The sequence below is a fragment of the Myotis nattereri genome (genome assembly GCF_964212035.1).
Source record: "Myotis nattereri genome assembly, chromosome: 7".
Lineage (NCBI taxonomy): Eukaryota > Metazoa > Chordata > Mammalia > Chiroptera > Vespertilionidae > Myotis > Myotis nattereri.
Window position 1 is genome coordinate 21,868,084 of NC_138082.1, and position 13,983 is coordinate 21,882,066.

A 13,983-nucleotide genomic window follows, 5' to 3' on the forward strand; every position below is an offset into this window, starting at 1 on the left:
CCCAGATCGGGTCTGGCCCTGAGAACCTGCCTGGGTTCTCTGTGGGTCTTGAGATCTCAGACTTTGGAGCTGGACACTCCATAACAATTCCAGTTTTGAATCTTCTTGACAGAAAAAGAAGGCCACAAGTAGAAGGCATGAGGGGTATGGGAGGGAGAAGAACTTGAGGAAGGGAAGTGGGGAGCACAGAAGCTGCCAAAGGGAAGAGCCTGGGAGCTGGAGGAGTCTTGCCCACCGTTTATCCAGAGGTTACAGGATAATACCTCTCAAGTAGAACCCAGCCTGTAGGGATGTTTTGTTTAGATTATACAATATTTTCAATGTTTTGGGGTCTAGTATTCAAAAAGCCTATTTTGCATAAAATTCCTAGCATCCTTGACAAATCAGAAGGCACTGTGACAATCGGCCCACATGGCAATTGGCTGGAACTCCACAGACACTGCCCTCCTCAGACAGAATACCTGACCTCTGTTTGGCTACAGTCACCACTGTTCCCTACTGTCTCCTCACACAGAGGCTCAGCATCATATGTCTTTTAACACTGAGCTAGTGCTGTTTTTCTTACTCCCAACCTGTCTTATAGTTCATCTTACCAGCCTGGCCTCCATGGGCATCTAAATTTTAACCTCTTAGGTAGTTTGAATCCTTTATTTAATTGAAGAAACAAGCTCAGAGAGAAGACATGCTCTGGTGACAATCTCAAGTGAACTAGTGGCAGAGCCAGGACCAGGACCCAGTGCCCCTGTCTTACAAGGATCTCCTTGGCCAGAGTACTGAATTCATGTCCCTGAGGCACTGTCTGGAAAGTGTTTTCCTCTGAGGCACTCAATGGGAGCCATCAGGACTCCCTCCCTCCCATTAGCCCAACCAGTGGTCAAGGGACTCCAGGATTAGAGCTGGACTGCTTATGTAGGAGGTGGGGGGGTGGGGGGAAGTCAAGTGATATGGATGTGAATGCCCAAGTGGTAGAAACTATCTGGAAATCAGAGCTAACTTGGGTGATGCAGAACATGGGGTGCCTGGAAGGGAGCCACAGATATTGTGGGGCTCAGGCCAGAAGGGGAACAGAAGTCCAAGCAGACCTTTCCGCCAAAGCTGGCCACTTCTGCCTTGGAAAGTGTTTCACAACGCCCCATGTGTGTGAGGACAGCCGGGCTCACGAAGGATGGGCAAGAGGGTGTGGGCTCACACACTGACACGTACTGGCGCCCAGAGAGCCCGCGGCTGAGGAGCCGGCCAGCACGCCACTCACACGCAGAGAGTGCCTGACCTGTCGTCCTCATGGCAAGTGAGTATCCCCCTCCAGGGATGGGGTGGGGAGAGTCGGGGGGGCAAAGGAACCCCTGGTCCCATGGGAGTCCTGGTCTGGGCCATAATTCCGGACACGAGCCTGGGGTTGGGTTCTTTGCATCCCCTTTGTCTGGTCTCTGTGTCCTTGGAGCCCCTGGAACTTCTCCGGCTGCTGGAGGAGGCAGGGGTGAGGCCAAGGGGCACACGTGCCAGTGTTAGTGTCAGTCAGCCCTCCTCAGAGTCCCGCGTCCCTCTCCACATCCTCTGTGGCAAGAGAGATCTGGATGTGGGGATCTTTGCACTCACATGGAAGGCGAGTAATGCCGAAGGCTCCGCTTCTGACATTGTATGGAACATTTGGCAAGGGGTGAAGGCCATGGAGCCTACATGGATGTCAAGGACCCCTATTCAGCTGGGCTTTGATTCTGCACTTTGCCAGGAGGAGGCAGGGGAGGACACATGGCTTTAGCCCTGGGCCACCAAAAGCAGCAGGTCACTCATCGTGCCCCATGGGGCCCTTTGCAGGTGACAGGGTTCCCCGAAGGCTAAGCAGTCCCAGCTATGGCTCCATCTCCAGCCCACCCAGCGCAGGGCCACAGCAAGCACCTCCCGGAGAGACCTACCTGAGTGAGAAGATCTCCATCCCGGACACGAAACCGGTGGGAATACTGGAAACTTCCTGGACTCTTTCAGGACTGACAGGACAATATGGGGGTGGGGGTGTCTCACGGGCTGGGTGAGGGAGTCCCCTGAAGACCATGGCAAGTCCCTTCCAGCTCTGAGCCGCGGTGATAGACAGTGTAACTGCCCCCTTCCTGCTTCTGTCTCCATCACTTAGCTTCCATTTATCTAAAAATCATCAATGGCTTTCTGGATGAATCCCAGCTTTCCTATGAAGGCAGAGGGACTTGGGGTGAATTCAGGTTGGAGCCTCGAGGATTGGTTGCTAAAGGAAGGGACCTAGACAAGGGCATCGGGAGGAGCAAAGGAGGTTGTGGGCTGGCTTCTAGATGCTGTCACCTGCATTTCCAGAATCTTTAGCAGAGCCCAGGCTGCCAGACCAAGCCCTGGAATGGGGTGGGGGGCCCTTGGCTTGGGGTGAGGGGGCCCTTGGCTCAGTGGACTCTAGAGAGGAAGACCTATGGTCTGACAAGGGGCTGGGGAAGGAGGAACTGGACCAGGGAGGCCTGACCCCAGGAAAATCCCCTATTGGGGCTCTAGGATCTGCAGAGTCAGGGTCTGCAGGAGGTAAGCTGGTCAGGTGCAGGCAGGCTGCTGAATGTGCTGGATCCATAGCAGCCGATGGGCTGTTACTTAGCAAATCTTGCTGCTTCCTCCCACCCCATGTCCTCCACTAACCCCTGGGGGATGCGGCTCCAGGAATGGGGAATAGAGGGCCGGGCTGGCCAGGCTGGGCTGATGAGCCCCTTGGAATTCAGCTGGTGGTGGGCCAAGGCCAGTTATTGCAGCCCCTAGACCCAGGACATCCTGACCCCATTTCCACCCACAGGGCACGTTCAGCCTGAGGAAGCTGTGGGCTTTCACGGGGCCTGGCTTCCTCATGAGCATCGCTTTCCTGGACCCAGGAAACATCGAGTCGGACCTGCAGGCTGGTGCTGTGGCTGGATTCAAAGTGATGGAGTTGGAGCACTAAAGGGGGGGGGGGGTGACCCAGTTAAGAAAGTGGAGACCCCAGCTTGCCCCTTTTCCCCAGAGTGGCTTGCATGGCTGCTGTTCATGGGAGATGCTAGGTCCTAATGGGCCGGAAAAGGTCCCCAGGGCATCCCTTTCAGAATGTGGGATGTATGGGGGAGCGGGGGGAGGTTGGTCTTCTTTCTCTATCTCCCCTACTCTGTCCCCAAGGAGTGTCCTTGGTTAGAGGGTGCCACCAATTCTGGGGTTAGCCCATTCGCCCCTCTGGCTGAAGGCCTCTCCCTGCCCTCTTGCAGCTGCTGTGGGTGCTGCTGTGGGCCACGGTGTTGGGCTTGCTCTGCCAGCGACTTGCTGCCCGGCTGGGCGTGGTAACAGGCAAGGACTTGGGTGAGATCTGCCATCTCTACTACCCTAAGGTGAGCTTGGTGGGCCCGGACAGGAAACACCCACAGGTCCCAAGCCCGAAACAGCCACTTACAGGTTCCATAATCGAATAAATACATACTCTCAAGTGGGGTGTTACAAGTCCACCTGATAGAACAGAGGCTCACACTAACAGCACACAGACTGAAAGGGACTTGGATATACCCTGTCCATTTCATAGAAGGAGAAATGGAAACCTCGAGAAGTGACTGGCTTAAGGCAAAAAAATAGGGAGGCATCAGCTTGGTCGTTGGCTGAGATGGACACTGGGGGCTTGGCTGTTGTCAGTGTCCAGACAGGAAAAAAAAATTTCAACATTACACATCGCAAAGGTATTTAATGCAGGGATGTCACCACAGAGGTGTTGGAAGAGCTGGGACAAGCAGGGGAAGGAGGGTGTCACCCAGAGGTCAGAGAGCTGCTGGGCAGGAGCCCAAGAGCCATCATTTGCTGCCGAGCGCCCGGGAGCATTGCCACTTCTGCCGGGGAACGGTCATCAGAAGCAGGGAAACCATCTCTCCCTGCCTTTTCATCTCCCATCAGTGTTTCCTGCCAAACCCAACTGGAAGCCGGCTGACAAGGCCGTCTTGCAAATGCAGTTGGTAGGCTTCTAGCCCAGCAGGGCAGTGCTGAGTATTGAAAGGTGCACGTAGGACTGAGACAAACAACCGTCCAGCCTTAAGGAAGGTTACCTTCTCCCCTAGGTGCCCCGCACCCTCCTCTGGCTGACCATCGAGCTAGCCATCGTGGGCTCGGACATGCAAGAGGTCATCGGCACAGCTATTGCATTCAGTCTGCTCTCGGCGGGACGGTACTGCCCCACGGGCTCCGGCTCTTCAGTCCAGAGCTGGGATCAGCTGCTACTTCTTCCTCAGGCCTTTTACTTCCCTGTATCCATTTCCTCTTGCAGTCCCCTTTGACCCAGAGTTGTTGCCCAATTGGACAAGTGGGGAAACAGAGACCCAGAAATGCAAAGTGATTGTATCTAGTCACACAATGTCAGTGACCTTGCAGGCTTCCGGGCTGCCTGCCATACTGGAGCCCACCCATTTGGCCCTTCCTCTCCGTCCTGTGCCATTTGCCATCTCCAGCACACTCCCACTCCCCTCTCCTGCAGGTGTCTGGGGCCACTTGGGTCCCTGCTCCCAGAATCAGACTTCAGTCTCCAGCCCTGAGAGTGGGAGTTTGGAACCCTGGGACCAGGCTGGGCTGACCCAGGCCACTCTGGTTTCAGAATCCCTCTCTGGGGTGGCGTCCTCATCACCATCGTGGACACTTTCTTCTTTCTCTTCCTGGATAACTACGGTGGGTGTGCCCTTCCTCTGAGGGGGCTGTGGGCTGGGGCGTGTGAATGCAAGGCCAGCAGATGCTCTGCGGTTCTGGGGGAGGGCTCAGCTTCTCGCTGGGCGTGGCCTTGAGCAAGTTACCCACACTTCTGTTTCTTCGTCTGGAACATGGGGAAAGTAACAGCACAGACGTCACAGGGCTGTGGTGAGGATTCACGGAGGCAACATATGTTAAGCACTTGGCACAGTGCCTGGAACAAAGTGCTCAAGATCTCACCATTAATAAGCACTTATGTTATGGTTTTTTGTTTTGTTTTGAATGTTCTGCCCCTTTGCTCTCTCCCTAGGGTTGCGGAAGCTGGAAGCCTTTTTTGGATTCCTTATTACCATCATGGCCTTGACCTTTGGCTATGAGGTGGGAAGCCAGAGCTGCTACCCTCCCAGGAAGGCCACCCCTCTCTCTGCCCCCTGCGGAGCCTGAGGGGCCAGGGTCAGGGTGGAGGGTGCGAATGGCTTTGCAGGGGCAAGGTTTGTCCTGACCAGGCTCCTCCCCACAGTACGTGGTGGCACGTCCTGCTCAGGGACCGCTTCTCCGAGGCCTGCTCCTGCCCTCGTGCCCCGGATGCGGCCAGCCAGAGCTGCTGCAGGCTGTGGGCATCGTTGGCGCCATCATCATGCCCCACAACATCTACCTGCACTCAGCCCTGGTCAAGGTGAGCACAGGGGCAGGGAGGGAGGTGCCTGGTCCCTTGGCGTCACACTGGCCCATTCTCCAAGCCTGGAGCCCCTCCCCTTTGGCTCCTGAGGTCGATGGCAAGGTAGACAAGAGGGAAAGACAGACCATGAGCAAGTAAACAAATGTCAGAGAGAATTCTAGATTGTGCAAGGTGCCCTAAAGGAAACGAAACAGAGAAGTGTGACAGAGAACGACTGAGACAGGGGCTACTTTAGGAAAGGTGGCCGGGAAAGGCTTTTGTAAGGAGTGGCCTTTGAGACATGAAGGATGGGAAGGAAGATCAGGGGAGAAGATATTCTAAGCAGAGGGAATGAATGGGGAGGGCAAAGGCCGCAGGAGAAATAAACCGGGCGTGCAGGAAGGGGGTCGCTGACCAGGGCCTGTCCCAGACTTCCATGTGGGGGGCTTTAGAGAGAACTGGGGTTTGGGGAGACCACAGAGGTGTGCGAGTGGAAGGTGTTGGGGTGGCCCTGAGAGACTTGGGCTATTCCCTCCCCTTTGACCTTTATAGTCTCGAGAGATAGACCGGACCCGACGGGCTGACATCCGAGAAGCCAACATGTACTTCCTGATTGAGGCCACCATCGCCCTGTCTGTCTCATTCTTCATCAACCTCTTCGTTGTGGCCGTCTTTGGGCAGGCCTTCTACCAGCAGACCAACCAGGACGCGGTGAGCTGCACCACACCTCCCATCCATCACACCACCCATCCACCACACCTCCCATCCACCACACCTCCCATCCACCACACCTCCCCACCCACCACACCTCCCATCCATCACACCACCCATCCACCACACCTCCCCACCCACCACACCTCCCATCCACCACACCTCCCATCCACCACACCTCCCATCCACCACAGCTCCCATCCACCACACCTCCCCACCCACCACACCTCCCCACCCACCACACCTCCCATCCACCACACCTCCCATCCACCACACCTCCCCACCCACCACACCTCCCATCCACACCTCCCCACCCACCACACCTCCCATCCACCACACCTCCCATCCACCACACCTCCCATCCACCACACCTCCCATCCACCACAGCTCCCATCCACCACACCTCCCATCCACCACACCTCCCCACCCACCACACCTCCCATCCACACCTCCCCACCCACCACACCTCCCATCCACCACACCTCCCATCCACCACACCTCCCATCCACCACACCTCCCATCCACCCCATCCACCACACCTCCCATCCACCACACCTCCCATCCACCACACCTCCCATCCACCACACCTCCCATCCACCACACCTCCCCACCCACCACACCTCCCCACCCACCACACCTCCCATCCACCACACCTCCCATCCACCACACCTCCCATCCACCACACCTCCCATCCACCCCATCCACCACACCTCCCATCCACCACACCTCCCATCCACCACACCTCCCCATCCACCACACCTCCCCACCCACCACACCTCCCCACCCACCACACCTCCCATCCACCACACCTCCCATCCACCACACCTCCCATCCACCACACCTCCCATCCACCACACCTCCCATCCACCACACCTCCCATCCACCACAGCTCCCCAACCAGCACACCTCCCATCCACCACACCTCCCATCCACCACACCTCCCATCCACCACACCTCCCATCCACCACACCTCCCATCCACCACACCTCCCATCCACCACACCTCCCATCCACCACAGCTCCCCAACCAGCACACCTCCCATCCACCACACCTCCCATCCACCACACCTCCCATCCACCACACCTCCCATCCACCACACCTCCCATCCACCACACCTCCCATCCAGCACAGCTCCCATCCACCACAGCTCCCCAACCAGCACACCTCCCATCCACCACAGCTCCCCATCCACCACACCTCCCATCCACCACACCACCCATCCACCACACCACCCATCCACCACACCACCCATCCACCACACCACCCATCCACCACACCACCCATCCACCACACCACCCATCCACCACACCACCCATCCACCACACCTCCCATCCACCACACCTCCCATCCACCACAACTCCCATCCACCACACCTCCCATCCACCACACCTCCCATCCACCACACCTCCCATCCACCACACCTCCCATCCAGCACAGCTCCCCACCCACCACACCTCCCATCCACCACACCTCCCATCCACCACACCTCCCATCCACCACACCTCCCATCCACCACACCTCCCATCCAGCACAGCTCCCCACCCACCACACCTCCCATCCACCACACCTCCCATCCAGCACACCTCCCATCCACCACACCTCCCATCCACCACACCTCCCATCCACCACACCTCCCATCCAGCACAGCTCCCCACCCACCACACCTCCCATCCACCACACCTCCCATCCACCACACCTCCCATCCACCACACCTCCCACCCACCACACCTCCCATCCAGCACAGCTCCCCACCCACCACACCTCCCATCCAGCACAGCTCCCATCCACCACAGCTCCCCAACCAGCACACCACCCATCCACCACACCTCCCATCCACCACACCTCCCATCCACCACACCTCCCATCCACCATAGCTCCCCAACCAGCACACCTCCCATCCACCACAGCTCCCCATCCACCACACCTCCCATCCACCACACCTCCCATCCACCACACCTCCCCATCCACCACACCTCCCATCCACCACACCTCCCCATCCACCATAGCTCCCCATCCTCAGCATTGCTGGGGGCCCCAGGCCATGAGCTAAGCTCTTTGAATCTCTGCTCTAGACTCCAGGCATTGGTAGCAAGAGGGAATCTGTGATCCTGGCCTCTGGCTGGGACCCCTATCCTCAACCCACTGGGGAGACACAGCCCCCAACAAGCAGACTTTTTTTTTTTTTAACCCTCACCTAGGATATTTTTCCATTGATCCTTAGAGAGAGTGGAAGAAAGAGGGAAAGACAGAGAGAAATATGGATGTGAGAGACACACATTGATAGGTTGCCTCCACATGCGCCGGGAGGAGCCTGCAACTGAGGTACATGATTTGTTTCCTGCCTGCTCACTCTCCACCCCGCAAATCAAACCCGGTACCCTTCGGTCAGTAGGCCAACGCTCTATCCACTGAGCCAAACCAGCTAGGGCCAGACTTTCTTTCTCTCTCTCTCTCTCTCTCTCTCTCTCTCTCTCTCTCTCTCTCTCTCTCTCATATATTTTTACTGAATTCAGAGAGGAAGGGAGAGGGAGAAAGAGATAGAAACACCAATGATGAGAGAGAATCATTGATCGGCTGCCTTCTGCATACCCCAAACTGGAGATTGAGCTTACAGCCTGGGCACGTGCCCTGACCAGGAATTGAACCGTGATCTGCAGGTTCATAGGTTGATGCTCAACACTGAGCCATGGCAGCCGGGACAGGCAGACTCTTGAGGGTCAGAGCCACACAAAGAGGCTGCAAGGCACAGACATCCAAGGGAAGGGCCTGGGAGGGAGGAGCTAAGTCTTGGGAGACCCAGCATTCCAGCTGCACCTGGAAAGCTGGGCGGGAATTGCCCAACAAACTGCAGGGAGGGGGGTCTGGGAGGAGAGGATGTCAGAGCATGAGTGTGGAACGGGAATGCACAGCACTCATGTTCTCCTCCGAGTCCTCTCTGCTCGTAATCTTCGTTAGCAGATACACGGTCATCCGTTCAGCAAATATTTACCAAGCAGTTGTGATGTGTCAGGCAGTGCCCTGGGTCCTGGGGATACGGGAGTCAATGATATGAAGACCCTGCCCTCGTGCAGCTTAGATTTGGGGGGTGGAGAGTGAGCAGGCAGGAAACAAATCATCAAATCAATACAGAAGGGAAGAGCATGGACAACTTGTGAAGGAAGTAAAGGAAGCAGCCGAAACCGGTTTGGCTCAGTGGATAGAGCGTCGGCCTGCGGACTGAAAGGTCCCAGGTTCGATTCCGGTCAAGGGCATGTACCTGGGTTGCGGGCACATCCCCGGTAGGAGATGTGCAGGAGGCAGCTGATCTATGTTCCTCTCTCGTCGATGTTTCTAACTCTCTATCTCTCTCCCTTCCTCTCTGTAAAAAATCAATAAAATATATTTTTAAAAAAAATAAAGGAAGCAATGGAACATCACTGGGGATGTGGTGGAGGGAGGGCCACGCCAGCCCCGGGGGTCAGGAGAGGACTCGGAGGAGGTGACATTTGGCCGACTCTCTTGGATTTGTGACCTCCTGGGTTTGTGACCTGTGCCTGTCTCCCTTTCCGAGTGGGTCTGTGACGAGGCCCTAAATGACAGCTGGTCAGTGTGGGGTGCTTACCGAATGCTGACCACGTGGTCACTGCCACTGCCTGGCTCCGGGACCTCCCGCAGTCACACCCCTCCCTGGCCTCATGCTGCTCCTCCACACAAGGAGAGAGGTTTAAACAGGGACGGCAAACCCTTGCCTTCCAGACCTGGCCAGTCACAGAGCTGGGGAGGAGGGCTCAGTGTGAGGAAGAGAGGCCTGGGGGGCAGCTGAGGCACTGCCAGCCCATTGCCTCTGTGGTGATGCCAGCTCCTACAGGCCCAACAGACCCCTGGGAACCCGGTTCTCCTGTGAGTTCTCACTTTTAAAAAAATATATATTTTATTGATTTTCTACAGAGAGGAAGGGAGAGGGATAGAGAGCTAGAAACATCGATGAGAGAGAAACATCGATCAGCTACCTCCAGCACACCCCCCCACTGGGGATGGGCCCGCTACCAAGGCACATGACCTTGACCGGAATCAAACCTGGGGCCCTTGAGTCTGCAGGCCGACGCTCTAGCCACTGAGCCAAACCGGTTAGGGCGAGTTCTCACTTTTAAATGCTGGCAGTAAATTCACATGAAAGAAAAAACAACTTGTTACCCAAACAAAACATGTCTGGCCAGACTCAGCCCGCGGGCCACCAGTTCTCGGCCCCTGGTCGAGGCCTGGGGGTCTGAGCTTCGGAGACTGAGTGTGCACTTCCCGTCTCCCCCCTCCTGCCCCGGCGCCCGCAGTTCAGCGTCTGTGCCAACAGCAGCCTCCGCGACTACGCCAAGATCTTCCCCAGGAACAACCGCACGGTGGACGTGGACATCTACCAGGGAGTGAGTGCGCGGAGGGCCCGAGCCGCTCGGGCGACGGCCACGCCCACCGAGGGGAGGGGCCTCGCGAGAAGGGCGGGGCCACGCGTCTGACCACACCCCTCTCCCCAGGGCGTGATCTTGGGCTGCCTGTTCGGCCCCGCCGCCCTCTACATCTGGGCGGTGGGTCTCCTGGCGGCCGGGCAGAGCTCCACCATGACTGGCACCTACGCGGGACAGTTTGTGATGGAGGTGGGGCCTGGGGCCTGGGGGCAGGGGTGCGCGGTCAATTGACACATTACGGGGACACGGGCTTCGTTGATCCTTAAAGCAGCCTTTATAAGCCCCACTTTGCAGACTAGAGATTCAGAGAGGTGAGCGACTGGCTCAAGGCTGCAGACCCAGGACTGATAGGAGGCTTTTACCTAAAACTCTTCGGTCTGCCGCCATCAGCTGTGGGAACTCCCCCAGTTTCTTCCTACCCATTGCCAACTAGGGACAGCACTGCCCCCCATTTCAGAAATGCAAAAACAGAGGGTTCCCCCAGCATGAGATGGGGTGAGGGGAGACAGAGGTCCTTCATCTGGAATCTCCAGCCATCAAGGTGCCCCCCCACCCCCCACGCCAGGGCTTCCTGAAGCTGCGGTGGTCGCGCTTTGCCCGGGTGGTCCTCACTCGCTCCTGCGCCATCCTGCCCACCGTGCTCGTGGCCGTCTTCAGGGACCTGAGAGACCTTTCAGGCCTCAACGACCTGCTCAACGTGCTGCAGAGCCTGCTGGTGAGGGCAGCCCTACCACCCTGACCCCTTGCGGAGCAAAACAGGAACCACAACAGTTCCCTATATTGAGTTCACCCTCCTCACACACCTTGCCAACAAGCCTCACATAATCCCACAGCCAGCCCAGGGGTAGGAACCACCATTGTCCCCATTTTGCAGCTTGGAAAACTGTTGCACGCAGTTCAGTGGCCAATGGCAGAGCTGGGGTTCAAACTCAGGCAGCCTGGGACCACAGCCCCCAAACACTCTCTCCTGCTCAGGAGCCCCACAAACTTGGAAGGCACAGAGGTGGAGACACAGAGTGGTTACAACACTTGCCCAAGGGCACACAGCCAGGCAGAGGGTGAAAGGCACTCCGATCCACCCTCTCCTCCTGGTTGAATTCCGAGGGCAGGGTTCCTCAGCCCCATCCTCCCCGTTCTCCCCAGCTTCCCTTCGCGGTGCTGCCCATCCTCACATTCACCAGCATGCCCACCCTCATGCAGGAGTTTGCCAATGGCTGGTGAGTATTCCCCATCCCAGGCACTGGACTTGCATTACCGGATTTGATCCTCACAAGCACCCTGAGGTAGGAATTACCATGATCATCCCCCTTCTCCAGAGGAGCTCAGAGAGGTTAAGGAAGTTTCCCAGCAAATGGGGGAGCCAGGACTGAAACCTGGGGGCGAGGGCTGTTTCTAGAACCTGAGCTCTTCACCTTCACCTCAGACTCTGCTCTTGCAAAATCCCACCAGGGTGGAGCCTGCGGGGCCCAAGAGGCAGAAGTGGAGGGGGTCTGCTCCAGATCCACAGCCCAGAGAAGCTGGCTTTGCCATCCCCCCCCTCCCCCCCAGACTGGCCGTGGGCACTGGAGAGGAGGAGGAGGTGCAGCAATCCTGAGTCTCCCTCCTGTCCTCCAGGCTAAGCAAGGCCATCACCTCCTCAATCATGACACTGATCTGTGCCATCAACCTCTACTTCGTGGTCAGCTACCTGCCCGGCCTCCCCCACCCCGCCTACTTCGGCCTGGTAGCCCTGCTGGGCGCAGCCTACCTGGGCCTCACCGCCTACCTGGTACTGTAGGGCCAGCAGGTGCCTTGGGGATCGGGAGGGCAAGGAGAGGAGGCAACAGATGGAGGGAAGGAGGAAAGGAGGGAGGGAGGGAGGGAGGGAGGGAGGAAGGGAGGGAGGGAGGGAGGGAGGGAGGGAGGGAGGGAGGGGATGGACTGAGGCTTCCCCAGAGGTCTGGTTCTCATAATCACCCCTTCCCCAGGTCTGGACCTGTTTCATTGCCCACGGAGCCACCCGGCTGGCTCACAGCTCCCACCAACACTTCTTGTATGGGCTTCCTGAAGAGGAGCAGACTGGGGAGCCCTCTGGATGAACTCCCCCGGGACCTGCTTGAAGGGAGGCAATAAATGGGGCAGACTGGCCTGTTGGACAGGGGAGTGGGGGAAGTGGAGGCAGAAGATGGAGTGGGAGTTTTGGGGGGCAGGCCAACCTGGGTTCCATAGGGACCTGCTGTCTCCCAGCTTGGACAAGGGACTAACCTGCAGGTCTTAGGGTCCTCATCTGCAAAGCGGGACATCAACCTTGCAATGGGTGTAAAGCACCTGAACACAGTGCTTGGCAACGGGACTTAAAAAAATCCTAAAGTATTTCCTGAGCACTTACAGGAGCGACCTGACAGACAGTCCCCAGTGGGGCAGGCTCCGAACTGGCACTTAAAACACGGTCCGGTGGATGCGAACTCAACGCCAGTTCTATTCTCGTTCAAGCGGGGAACGGAAACCAAGGAAGCACAAAATCCTATCAAGAAGAGCCACCTGTCCTGGCCGGTTTGGCTCAGTGGGTAGAGCGTCGGCCTGCGGACTGAAGGGTCCCAGGTTCGATTCCGGCCAAGGGCACATGCCCGGGTTGCGGGCTCGGTCCCCAGTGGGGGGGGGGGGGCGTGCAGGAGGCAGCCGATCAATGTTCTCTCTCATCATTGATGTTTCTATCTCTCCCTTCCTCGCTGAAATCAATAAAAATATTAAAAAAAAAAAAAAAAGAAGAGCCACCTACTCCAATGCCTCCTCCTCTCGCAGTCTAGTTCCTCTCGCTGGAGTGGCCTCCGCCTTTCTGATCCACCAGCAATCCCATTTTCCGGGCAGTAAAACCGAGGCGCGGTTCTCGCCCCTCCAGGCGCCGGGTCATAGGAACCCGAGTCTCTGCCTCCGAGGCCCGATTCATCGGCCGCCTCCCCAGGAAACCGGCGGCGCGACTCCCACGCCGGCCCTCACACTCCCAGGGCGCGGACTCCCAGCTCCCCCTGGGGGCAGGGACGGTCCCGCGCGCCCGCACGCCCAGCCGCAGCCTCGCCCTTCCCGGCTGCGGAAGAAAAGGCGGGCACTTGGGCCTCCCGCCCTGAGGCCTCGGAATCCGCCCAGACAGGAGGGGGTCACGGGGAGCTGTGTGGGCGGGGAAGCCCCGCCGCCGCTGGGAGCCGCCCGGCACGCCTTCGCCCCTGGCCGGGACGGCACTTTACAGACGCTCCCTGGGCGGTTTCTAGGCTCCCCCAAGCCCCTCCTCCGGCCTCTTCCTGTTCCTCGGACCCTGGCTCCGAGCGGAGGCGGCAGCGCGGAGAAGGGGTCGCCAGGCTTCCCCGGGTGTTGAACTTGAAGCGGGCGCTGTGCCCCTAGTTTCCCGGGGATTCGGCGGGGCCAGCTCTGCGCTCAGGATAGGGCGCTTGTTGATGAGAATTTCCTCTTTCTTAAAAGGGCAACGATGCCAGTGGGGCCCTCCAGGAGGCACGG

At 57.9% G+C, this 13,983-nt stretch overlaps 1 protein-coding gene across 3 annotated transcripts; it reads left to right on the forward strand.

The window, feature by feature from the left end:
* The first annotated feature begins 1,050 nt into the window (after window positions 1-1,050).
* SLC11A1 (solute carrier family 11 member 1) lies at window positions 1,051-13,255 on the forward strand. 3 transcript variants are annotated; one of them, XM_081095932.1, is made up of 15 exons: window positions 1,188-1,288; window positions 1,816-1,949; window positions 2,801-2,923; window positions 3,240-3,359; window positions 4,071-4,177; window positions 4,601-4,671; window positions 5,000-5,067; window positions 5,210-5,365; window positions 5,900-6,058; window positions 10,366-10,455; window positions 10,564-10,683; window positions 11,060-11,209; window positions 11,638-11,711; window positions 12,109-12,262; window positions 12,462-13,255. In XM_081095932.1, the coding sequence occupies exons 1-15, from the start codon at window positions 1,282-1,284 to the stop codon at window positions 12,570-12,572; spliced, it is 1,644 nt and encodes a 547-aa protein (XP_080952058.1). In that variant the 5' UTR covers window positions 1,188-1,281; the 3' UTR covers window positions 12,573-13,255. The 3 variants fall into 3 exon arrangements, with proteins under 3 accessions (XP_080952059.1, XP_080952058.1, XP_080952060.1); XM_081095933.1 differs by lacking the exon at window positions 11,060-11,209 and having other exon boundaries at window positions 1,051-1,288; XM_081095934.1 differs by lacking the exons at window positions 1,188-1,288; window positions 1,816-1,949; window positions 2,801-2,923; window positions 3,240-3,359; window positions 5,000-5,067 and having other exon boundaries at window positions 3,692-4,671.
* Window positions 13,256-13,983: the final 728 nt, after the last annotated feature.